The sequence below is a fragment of the Vipera berus genome (genome assembly GCF_964194415.1).
Source record: "Vipera berus genome assembly, chromosome: Z".
In the NCBI taxonomy this organism is placed as follows: domain Eukaryota; kingdom Metazoa; phylum Chordata; class Lepidosauria; order Squamata; family Viperidae; genus Vipera; species Vipera berus.
The window spans coordinates 43,925,987-43,938,352 of NC_138205.1; the positions used below are offsets into that span (position 1 = coordinate 43,925,987).

The 12,366-nt window shown below is 37.0% G+C and overlaps 2 protein-coding genes across 4 annotated transcripts in view; one reads left to right on the forward strand and one right to left on the reverse strand.

Moving 5' to 3' along the window:
• Positions 1-12,366, reverse strand: part of MIEN1 (migration and invasion enhancer 1) — a 443,636-nt gene that overhangs the window by 384,214 nt on the left and 47,056 nt on the right. The window lies entirely within an intron of this gene.
• The window catches only part of ERBB2 (erb-b2 receptor tyrosine kinase 2), a 67,416-nt gene that overhangs the window by 14,322 nt on the left and 40,728 nt on the right, over positions 1-12,366 (forward strand). For both annotated transcript variants that reach the window (XM_081345324.1, XM_081345325.1), the window contains exons 2-3: positions 10,646-10,797; positions 11,776-11,962. In XM_081345324.1, coding sequence (XP_081201450.1) covers positions 10,646-10,797; positions 11,776-11,962 — 339 coding nt within the window. The remainder of the gene's footprint in view (positions 1-10,645; positions 10,798-11,775; positions 11,963-12,366) is intronic.

Here is a 12,366-nt window from a genome sequence, read left to right on the forward strand (position 1 = left end):
GTGTTAAATTAGTAACACAGTTATTAAGTGAATCTGGCTTCCCCATTGATATTGCTTGTCCAGAAGTCACAAAAGGTATTTGTGTGACTCTGGGACACTGCAACCGTCATAAATATGAGCCAGTTGCTAAACATCTGAATTTTGGTCACATGACCATGGGGATGCTGAAATGGTAGTAAGTGTGAAATAAGGTCATAAGTTACTTTTTTCAGTACCTTTTTCAGTAACTTCGAATGTTAACTAAATTAACTCTTGTAAGTCAAGAACTACTTATTACAAATAAACTCAAATTCTTCAACCAGAATTAATGTAGAAGTAATTGTTTTGATTAGCATTATTAATTGTGGTTAAGGATTTTATCACACCCCAAAATGAAAATGTTTCATTCATTTTTGTTGTTTTGTTTAAAATCTTAAGGTCAGTTAAAATTTAAGAATAAAATATAAATTCAAGTAAAGACTTTCTCACTATTCTTTAAATACAAGTAACTAGTTGCTCCTAGCCCCTACAAGTTTAAAAGAAACTTTCTGTGTTTACTGTAGTGCAGATTTGCATAGCTTATTATCCACGTGTGGTTTGAGAAGTCCTCGTGGTTGCAGTTTCATGTACTAATTGTGTTCTTTACTCCATCAACAGTACTGAACTGTTTATTTGTTTATTTTTATCTTGCCTTTATTATTTTTACAAACAACTCAAGGTGGCAAACATACCTAATACTCCTTCGTCCTCCTGTTTTCCCCATAACAACAATTCTGGGAGGTGGGTTTGGCTGAGGGAGAGCATCTGGCCCAAAGTCAACCACCTCGCTTTCTTGGCTAAGCCAGGACTTGAACTTGCAATTTCCTGCCAGCCTGGTGCCTTAACCTTTGTTTACCTTTGTGGATAATTAATTTTACAAATCAGATATTTTATTGAAGTTTCCATTCTTTGTTCTATTATTTTAGATAATTTCCCACTCTCTAACATGCATTGTAAATCTAATCCATTTGCTATTCATTAACCTATGTATTAGTTCCACTTCATCAACTGCTTAATTCTGAAAGTTGGAACTAAGTGAAACTATGTTTTATTTGCCAACTGGAATCCGCCATCAGTATTTATTCTTACTTTTCTAACTGTTATTTGATCAGAAGTGTGACATTTGTTGGAGAAGTTTCTTCTTGGCTGACAATGGCTTTCAGTATTAAATTGCCCATCCTTGAGAAGCTGAAGCTGATTCTTCTTCACTTTCTCATCTTTCTTGGAATAGCCTTTATGGGGAAAAAATAAAAGTGGGGGGGGGGGAGAGGGAAGAGGTGAGGATATCCATTCCAAATATCAAGCTTATTTTTATAACTATGCTGAGTTTTATAACTAACCTACTAATTCTTAGCTAGACATTTTTTCTTCAACAGAGCAAAATAAGGGTCCTTTTAGATTCAAATCCACCAAATAAATTCTATTTTATTTGTATTTACTGGGAATGTTACCTAAAGGAAAAGATGAAAGCAAGGAAAGAAGGAAAAAGAAAACTAAAATTATGAAAAACAATGACTTCTGATCTTCTGTTCAAAAGATACTGACCAACCCATATCTCTCCTCCCTTTTATCTCTTCCAGAAATATCTTCAACTCTGTATTAAATTCTCATCTTTTGCAATTATTAAATCCATAAATCTTAATTTTGCTTTTTGCTTTTTTAAGCAAAAAATCAAATGTTTTCAGACTTTAAAAAAGTACTTGCTTTTTTCTTTCTGACCAAACAGATATCTTTTGCCATTTCCATAATTCTGACAGTTTTATAATCCCTCTTCCATTGTGCGAATTTCAATATCTTCCATCTTTGTGCATATAATAATCATGCTGTCATTACCACATATAGCATTTATCTTCCATGAATCTTTTCTAATTCAATAATCCATACGCTCCAATAAAAATGTTCTGGTATCTTTATTTAGTGACTGTTCAAAGTTACAATGGCACTGGAAAAAGTGATTTATGACCATTTTTCACACAACTGTTGCAGCATCCCCAAGATCACATGATCAAAATTCAGATGCTTGGCAAATAATTCATATTTATGACAGTTGCAGTGTCCTGGGGTCATATGATTACCTTTTGCAACCTTCTGACAAGGAAAGTCAATGGGGAAGCCAGATTCACTTAACAACCTTGTTACTAACTTAATAACTGCAGTGATTTACTTAACAAATGTGGTAAGAAAAGTTAAGATAGGCAAGAAAATGGTAAGTGAGCACTTACCAAATCACCAGGACCAGATGGATTACACCCCAAGGTTCTCAAGGAACTGGCAGATGTGATCTCAGAACCACTGAACTCTATCTTTCAAAGATCCTGGAGCACTGGGAAACTACCAGAAGACTGGAAAAGAGCTGATGTAATTCCCATCTTCAAAAAAGGGAGAAAAAATGGATCCAGGAAACTACAGACCTATCAACCTAACTTCAATACCTGGGAAGATTCTGGAAAAGATAATCAAGCAACAAATTAGCAAATACCTAGAAACAAAGTCATTACCAAAAGCCAACATATGTTTGTCAAAAACAGATCATGCCAGACAAATCTTATTGGATTCTTTGACCAGGTGACAAAATTAGTGGACCAGAGGAATGCTGTGGATATAATTTACTTGGACTTCAGTAAGGTATTTGTTAAAGTGGACCACAACCTACTACTTGATAAGATAGAAAAATGTGGGTTAGACAGCATCACCACCATATGGATTCGTAGCTGACTGACTGGCCGTACTCAATGTGTGGTCCTAAATGGAACTGCATCTACATGGAGGGAAGTATGCAATGGGGTGCCCCAGAGCTCTGTTCTGGGCCCAGTGCTCTTGAATATCTTCATCAATGATTTGGATGAGGGGATAGATGGGGAATGCATCAAATTTGCAGACAACACCAAGCTGGCAGGAATAGCCAACACTCCAGAAGATAGGCTTAAGATACAGAAGGATCTGGACAGACTCGAACACTGGGCACTATCTAACAAAATGAAATTCAATGGTGAAAAAAGTAAGACAAGAGAAATCAAATGCACAGGTACCATATAGGTAGTACCTTACTCAATAGTAGCAACTGTGAGAGGGATCTCAGAGTCCTAGTGGACAATCACTTAAATATGAACCAGCAGTTTGCTTCAGCTGCCAAAAAAGCCAACACAGTGCTAGGCTGCATTAACAGAGGGATAGAATCAAGGTCATGTGAAGTATTAATACCATTTTACAATGCCTTGGTAAGGCCACACTTGGAATACTGCATCCAGTTTTGGTCACCACGATGTAAAAAAAAGGATGTTGAGACTCTAGAAAGGGTACAGAGAAGAGCAACAAAGATGATCAGGGGACTGGAGGCTAAATCATGTAAGGTTGCTGGAATTGGGAATGTCTAGTCTAATGAAGAGAAGGACGAGGGGTGACATGATAGCAGTATTTCAGTATCTCAGGGGTTGCCACAAATCAAGTTATTCTGTAAAGCACCTGAAAGCAGAACAAGAAGCAACAGATGGAAACTAACTAAAGAGGGAAGCAACCTAGAACTTAAGGAGAAATTTTCTGACAGAACAATTAATCAGTGGAACAACCTGCCTCCAGAAACTGTGAATGCTCCAACACTGGAAGTTTTTAAGAAGAGAATGGCCAGCCATTTGTCTGAAATGTTATAGGGTTTCCTGCCTGAGCAGGAGGTTGGACTAGGTGACCTCCAAGGTCCCTTTCAACTTTTATTTTTATTTTTATTATTGTTGTTATCTATGACAAGAAAGGTCATAAAAGGGGGCAAAACTCACTTAACAACTGTCTCACTTAACAACAAAAATTTGGCTCAGTTGTGAACATAAGTCGAGAATTGCCATATTACTGTGCCTGTAATTTCCCAAATGGGGATTAAACCCTTTTCAATCTAAAACCCATCAATTTAGAGATGCCTACTATACACATGGCAAATTCAGAGATGGGCCTTGCTGTACCTCTTATACCATAATTTATAATAATCATGTTCATCAAGGGCCCTGCCATTGATATCAATTCATTCTCCCCTGTAGCTACAGTTCAAAAAAAGATTAATATTATTTTGTGTATAGTATGTTAATTCAGCCCTTCCACTAAGCAGCCTTGCTGAATTGTGCCATTTGTTTACTGAACAATGCAGCTAAGTATTTATACTTTTTATAAAGTCAGAAATCCTAATAAGAGTTTGGTGAGATGGTTCCATACCTAGTATATATGTCAGCATGTATTCCTCCCCTCTCCCCAAATAAAGGATATGAATATAAATCAGAGATAACTTTTGGTGGCTGGAAGTCTTAGTAAAGGAAGGGGGAGACAAAAAGTACAGTGGGAGAGAGGATTATATAAAATAGGGAAGTCAAATTTATAGACATGAGAGGACTTTATAAGTTACTTACTTTTGCATTATGGATAAAAAGCTGAGCTGAATATGCTAGAGTTTTCTTGATAAATGGTATTTGAAGAAGTATTTTAATTGATCAGGAGTTTTTAAAATGGCAGCAACAAACTATCTTAAATTATATTGTTAAAATGAAAAAGCTCTCCATCAAGTCTCTTATTATATACACAAATTATGAGGACTGGAAACTCAGCTCATATTTTTTTTCCTGATTCCTCTTGACTGCCCAGCTTAGGTTGATGTATTCACAAATACTAAGGTTGGTTTTTCCCCCCTCTGTGCCATCAGAACATCAGGTGAGGCATAAATTCTTGCCCCTGCCCCATTCCCATGGCCATAAGATCCCACTTGCCCAGCCATTTCATGAATATACATGTGTTCCAGTCCAAGGCACATATTTGAGTGGTCTGACACTGCCTAGCAAGTGATACTGTGGCCCCATATTCAAGTTGTTTTGGGCACCTTGTCATCTCTGTAAAAGCAGAGAACTAACTTCAGTACAGTAGAGAGTGCACATTTTTGATTCACCTGGCCCTGGTCCCAGCTACCTGGGAATTAATTTACTCTGATTCAAAAATAGGAAGGAGCCTAGGATCACATGTTCAGAGCCACCAATTTATTAAAGATTGATGAAGGACACAGGACTCAAAACAAGGACAAAGTAATAATGGACTATTTTGAAAAGCTGGGAAGAATATGGCCTTCTCATATCTGGTAAAAGAATAATTCAGCGCAATCAAAACTCTCAGTTCTTGAAAGAGGAGGATGAAAAGGTATAAAGAAGTGTAAAAATATATTTACCAGTTTTTAAGATCTTTAATAATGGATCACAGTCAGGGCTTTTTTTCTCATAGAACGCTCAGAACGGAGTTCCGGCACCTTTTTTGGATAGAACCTTGTAGGGTAGGCAAGGCGGGTTGTATGACATGTGTGAGTTCCGGCACCTTTTTCTTTTACAAAAAAAGCACTGATCACAGTGAACTAAGCAAATGTGTGCTCAGGACTTACGCGGTGTCAGTGCAATTTTGGATAAGGTATCCTGAAGGGAAGACAGAGAATGGCCTATCATTTTAGGGGAAAATGTGGTTTATAATGATACAGGACCCCATCTCTCTGTGTAGGAGAAGGGTCCTATCTCATTCTACCTTCAATAGAAAGAGATTTTCATTTTTAAAAAATCTAAAAATACACATTTATTTCAAGACCTGTCATGTAAGTCAGGAGAGTTTTCAAAAAGTTCCCCCCACCCCCATTCTTTAAATCAGGGCTTTTCAACCTTTTCACCCATTGTACCACTTTTAGGATATGGCAACATCCGATTACCACCAGTCGCATGACCCTGGGACACTGTGATCGTCATAAATATGAATCAGTTGCCAAGCATCTGAATGTAAATCACAAGACCCTGGAGATGCTGCAACATTCCAGCTGATCAGCGCTTCTTCTGGGCTCAGCAGAAGCGCCAGGATCAGTGCCATGCTCCAGCTGGAGCCTGGCGCTGATCCTGGTGCTTCCACTCAGCCCTGACAGCCCTGCAGCTCCAGCCATCTCTCTCTCAGGATTGTATGGTGCTGCCACCGGTTCAGCTCATTCCCCTCCCCCGCTACACTTTTCTAGGATGGTTGCGTACCACCTGCCAGATGCCAATGTACCAAAGGTGCTACCCGTACCACTGGTTGAAAAGCCCTGCATCAAATGATCTTTTAGATGTTTTCAGAGATCAGAATACTGAAGTTTACTTTGTAACAATATGTTATTTTAAAAAAATTATTTTATCCTCATGCTTTTTATTTCAAAATAGAAAAAGAAAGAAAAGAAAGAAAAAAATCCATGAACAAAGGAAGAGAGGAACCAGGGCTTTCTGAAAACTGCTCTTTCATTGGGAAGGAACACTCCACCGCTCACTCCTGGAGATTATAATGGAAATATTATAGAGTCAAACCCTTTCAATTATACTGTTGGTTACATACCTTAAGAAGGGGATAAGATAGTCAGTTTCAGGTCATCAGAAACTACTTTTCTAGATCAGCTGTCCAACATGTACAGCACTGCAGTGCACGTGATGCTTTGTTGTTCCCTAAGAACTCAAGCTCAGAAATAGTTGGAAGGGAGCTACCCCAAAGTAGACTTACAGGAGCAATAACAGAGAGTCCTCATTTAGTGACTACCTTGTACAGCAACAGTTCACAGATACAGTGGTGATAAAAAAGGAACTTTGTAACCTATCCTCACACTTCACAGGTCTCTAAAGCAAAGGAAAATTGAAGAACCTAATAAACATAGTCAAAGTTTCAATCAGAGACTGCTTTGCTTAGCAACCAGTGGCAGTCGCAATGATAATGGCTAAATGAAGACCATCTGTATAGCTAAGCAGATTGCTATCCCAGGACACATCATCTTTTTTTCCTTGTTTTTTTTTATTCAAACAATCTGGGTCCTCATATATACACACACCATCCTCCCTAGTTGAATGTTGATTAATATAGCAATGTTGGCTTGCTACCCTTTGCGAAACAGGCCAAAAGAATTTTAAACTGTGAAACTACTAAATCTACTTATCAATTGTTAGCATGCCATCTATAAGCTACCGGTATATAATAACAAAATAGTTAATAGAAAAAGCAATAATATATGAAATATATATATTATTGCTTTTTCTATTAACTATTTTGTTATATATATTAAACCTCTGTTAACTTATTGTAATCACCTCATAGAAAATTTACCACCGCTTCAATCCCAAATCATCGGAAATATTAACCCTAATTGGTCCTGGATCAAATATCCATGTTTGTTTCTTTATATCATCTCTGGTCATACATCACTTTTTTCAGCACTGTTGAACAATTGCTAAATGTTGTAAGTCAAGGACTAATCTGGATGCAGCACAAGGTTGCTCATAATCTAAGACATAGAGAGGAAAAGACTTCCGATGATGTAGTCATTAGTCCTTGACTTACAACTTTTAGCAATTGTTCAATAGTGCTGAAAACAGTGATATATGGCCACTCTTGATGTTATGACCATTGCAGTGTCCCTGTGTTCACACAATCAAAATTCAGGTCCTTGGCAACAGTGGTTGCAGCATCTTGGAGGGGGGGGTCACATGATTGCCATTTGTAACATTCCCAGATGACTTCCAACAAGCCAAATTAATGGGGAGGCCAGATTTACTTAACAACCATGTGCTTCACTTAACGATTGCAGTGATTCGCTTAATGACTATGGCCAAAAGTTGCAAAATCTGGAATAGAAGTTTGGTCACAATTGTGGTTGTAAGAAAGGACCAACCATGAGAAGAAAAGCTTTTTTTATGCTATAAAGTCTAAAAACAGGCTTGGGCTGCTTCAGCAGTAGGCTGTTGATGAGGATTTTTGCTGTTGTTTTTACTTAATGCATTTATTGATGTAGGTGATGGGAATGCTTGAAATGAGTTGATTGGGGATATGAATATTTGGGTACTTTTGTATCTAGATAATGCTATGTTGTTGCCTAAGAATCCTAGTAATTTACAGCAAAGATTAAATTTTGTGATGCAATGAAGTGAATGGATCTGAAAATTAATATGTTGCAAGCAATTGAATTTGACAGGGAAAATAAAATAAGTTATTGCAAATAAAATATACACAGCAGAAAATTATAGTAAGTAGATGATTTATTTATAGTGAAATCTTGATTTTACTTAGCCATTTTAATAGACTTGGAATCAGCAACCACTTTTCCATTAGGTTATCCCCCTCAGAGGTGATGTCAAAAGTAATCTGGACAAGACAGTTTTATTTATTCAGACTTATCTTAATTATACAACATCCATTGTGATTTATGTAATTCGTGTAACGGTGAAAAATAAGGCAATTGCACAATTTGCACATATTAACACTAGATTGTACTTCCATGTTTAATATATAATAAATACTTTCTCCCCATAAATGTTTTTTTAAAACTAAAAATGACTGTATCTTGGAAGTATATTTATAAATTATGGGGAAATGAATGGAGAAATCTTAAGATATAGTGGGTGGAACTCTGTTGCATCAAATTAACACTTGTAAAAGAAAAAAAATGGCTGTGTATAAGAATGTTTTTGTTATATGGAAATGAGTGTTAGATATTATCAAGAGAAATAAAAAAACTTGAAACTGGGAATGAGTTAATTTAGAAATGTGGGAGGTAGAATGAAAAGAGATGGGGTCAAGAAGGGAATGGGTGCTTAATACAAAAATTAATGATCAGTCTGAAGGAAACAAAGTAGCTTGTCTGGCTTCCCAGCATACTGTGTCTGATAAAACAAGATTTGGAATCAAATCAATCCATTTCTAATAGAAAATCACAGCAAAGTATATTTTGAAATAAGCAGATCTTTAAAAAAAAATGCCTTTTAAAATTCAGTCCTTCAAAATCAATATGTTTCAAATCCCCTGCTGAGAAATGAGGATTTGTGTCTCAGACAGAGCAGCTGGGAGGAATTATTACAGGAAATCAATAGGAAGTTATTGAAATGAACCATCAAGTTAAATTGAGTTCATTATATTTCCTAAAGAAACAGTTACTGTACAACTGTTTTATTGCATGTCGTGAATCTGGGGGAGGATTATATTGAGGCATGGAATTATACTTGGGAACATGTAGGCCGATTTTGGTTATGTTTTCAATAATTGGATAGTGACACAGGAAGTGTTGGTTTTTTAAAAAGGATCTGAGAAGTTCCTGCTTGGCTTGGAAAGGCTTGGATGGATACCAGAGTTCCACAATTGAATTGCACATTGAATTCCAGAAACCAAAAACCCCCCTTCCACCCACATTTATTTCAAAGCAGTTTATTATATTGCCATCCTGCTCTGCATTTTTCAATCTTTTCAGAATGGCATGCAATGAAAGAGGGTAATGACCTCTTGGATTTCTGAGTCTCAACTGCTAAAAGCCGCATTCCATTTTTTCCAGGAAAAATACATTTTAATTATACATAGTAGGAAAAGCTGCATGCTATAAGGAATAGCAAAAGTTAGTTTCCTAACCCAGACAAGCCATTTCCATGCACGTACGGTCTCATATTTTCCTTATTTTGAAAAACAGGTATTTTAGCAGTTGGCAGCATATAAAGTTAATATTTTCATATTCACTCATTATAACAAATGAGTAACCTAAATATGAGCTGGAAACCCAGCTATTGTAATTCGGTATTGCGTGAAGTAATAAGGAGCCTTACTGTAGGTTGTTCAACAAATTATATTTAAAATCTTTGCTTGCACAATATGTGACTTGAGTCAATATTGATGTTACTTCTGCTAAAAAACTTGTAGGGCTGTTTATGTTGGTTTTAATATGCTTTAGTCAGGCCCTCATAATGGAACTCAGGAGCCTGTACACACTAGACAATTTTTTTTGAACCTCAGAGAGTTTGAGAATTACCCCACTTTCTTTAGGCTCATCATGGCAGTCCTAGGAATTAGGAATTTACTTAAAAAAAGAAAAATAGATAAGATTCTCAAGATATTCTTTGCTCAGTGATTGTTTAGAAATGATAATATATATGGAGTGCTTGGCTTGTATGCATTTTAAACTTTTTATTTTACAGTTTGAAATTAAAATTTTAAACCCCATCAACTTAATTCAGATTTCCCAAAATGAACCCATATATCTTGCGAAGGTTTAGTCCTAAGAAAGCATAATCCATGTCCATATGGTGCACTGGCATCACTCTCATTTATTCTCCTACTAGTGTTGTCTTGGACAACTGAATTGATTTTCTTCTACTTTTGTCACCCCAAACCTCCAACTGAAAATCTCTGTTGTGTGACTTGGAATGACAAAGCTGGATCTGTGGGGCTTGGAGTCTGCAACTTTCCTGTTGGCAGGAAAGGGCTCCAATTCCTACCTTCTGCAGTTAACGGTGACTTTGGAGTTCCATAGTTCCTTTCCATTGGATTTCAGAGCTAGATTATTTTCTCTTCGTCTCTTATGGAACTAATGCAAGAAGCCAAGGACATTGCAATGGGAGAGAGCAGGGATCACAGGCCAGTTTCTTGTGTTTGCTTATTAGTTGGCTGATGGGAGCTGGGGCTGGTCAGGGATATGCCCATAATAGTTGTGTTAACTAATTGATTATTATGAGGAATTTGAAAGTCTTTGGAAGTTGCAGCTGTGATCAAAGCAAGCAGGTATATTTCACTTACCAATTAGATGAAGCTCCTATTGAGAGGAGCTTTGTGGTAATGCCTCCTTTTTTCCTCTTCTCAGTATGCACAGGGACAGATATGAAACTGCAGCAACCCTCCAGTCCGGAAAACCATCCAGACACCCTCCGTTGGCTCTATGAACACTGTCAAGTTGTGCAGGGCAATCTGGAGATCACATACCTACCAGCAGATGTGGATACATCCTTTCTCAAAGTAGGTACAGTATAGTGTGAAAAATGATAGTGTTTCCAAACTTCTTTGTTTTAGCAAAGATATTATTTTGGATCCTGAGAATTTGAATTTGATTGCTTATGCTGGGTTCAGACTTCATATTAAAGTAGTCCATAAGCTAGTCTAGTCTCTGTGATATGCTAAGCAATAATGAAATTTGTTATTCAATATTAGTTAGAAATTAAATTAGGCAAATCATTGTTAAACAAAACATGCCGAAGCATAATATGTGAACCTAGTCTTTGTGTCAAACTCTAAATTACAGTTTACAAACCAGAAAAGATAGCTTTAAGTAACACCTACAAGCTTAGAGTAAAAAGAGTATCTGGAAACAAAGATATTGACCGGTATAGGTAAAAGGTGAATGAAACATGTAAATATGAATCATCTACCACTTTTTCACTATATGCACTAATCATGAATCATGAATGTACGTATTAAACTCATTATTTACATTAACCATGGTTTTATCAATAAGCCACAGTTTTATCAATATGTCTGATTCCTTCATAACCCACAATCTTAATGGTTAGGGGTTGGTAACATGTCGAGCCTTACTCAAAATATATTTTAGGGCTTACTGCACTAAGCCCAAATACAGTGCAGTAAGCCCAAATATGTAAGGCTCAACATGTTCCCCAAACCTAGCTATTGCCATTTACAAATTGTGGGTTATGAAGAAATAACTGTATGTTGTAGACATAGAACAGTGTAACTGCAAGCTTTCTGTTCTCTGTGTGCAATATACTGTGGTTTGGCTCAGGGAAGATTTGGGTCTGTTGGGTCAAGGAATGTGGTCTTCCAGCTATTGCAGTTAAGTTTTCATCTGACCCTGCCAGTATAGTAGAGTTCAAGGAGGGTATTATAGCCCATCAGCTCTGGATGACCATATTTCCATCACGTTCAAATCCAAGAGTCATGAAACTTTTCTTATTTCATTTGTTTTTCTCTGCTTCTCAGGACATCAGAGAGGTCCAGGGCTATGTGTTAATAGCCAAGAATCACATGCGCCATTTGCACCTGAACAGCCTCTTGATCATTCGTGGGACCCAGCTCTATGAGGAGAAGTATGCACTGGCTGTCCTAGACAATGCTGATTCCAGTGGAGATGTGGGGCTGCAGGAACTGGGCATGTTGAAACTAACAGGTGTGTTAAGATGGGCTGGGTAATTTCTCAGAAAGAAGGTAACAGATATGCAGGAGACAGTGTTGGAAGCTATGCACTCTGGGTTGGATCCAGACAAAATTATCTGCATTTAAAACATAAAGGCAGGGAGCACTGTTGGTGGATTGCTTAGCAGGATGTAGAACTGGAATCTTTGATGGACTCTAACAAATCAAAGATTCCAGTTCACCTATGCTTAATAAGCCCCAATTGGTGTAAATATTCCTATTGTTAGGAGAAGCCAAAAGTCATTACTATTTCTGTGCTAATGAGCCCTAAAGTATACTGCAATGTTTATTTATTAATATTTTATGAAGCTGCCACTATTAAAAAATAGCTTTAGGAGCAACTCCAGTTCTGTAAAAATAATATAGTATTTTTGCTCG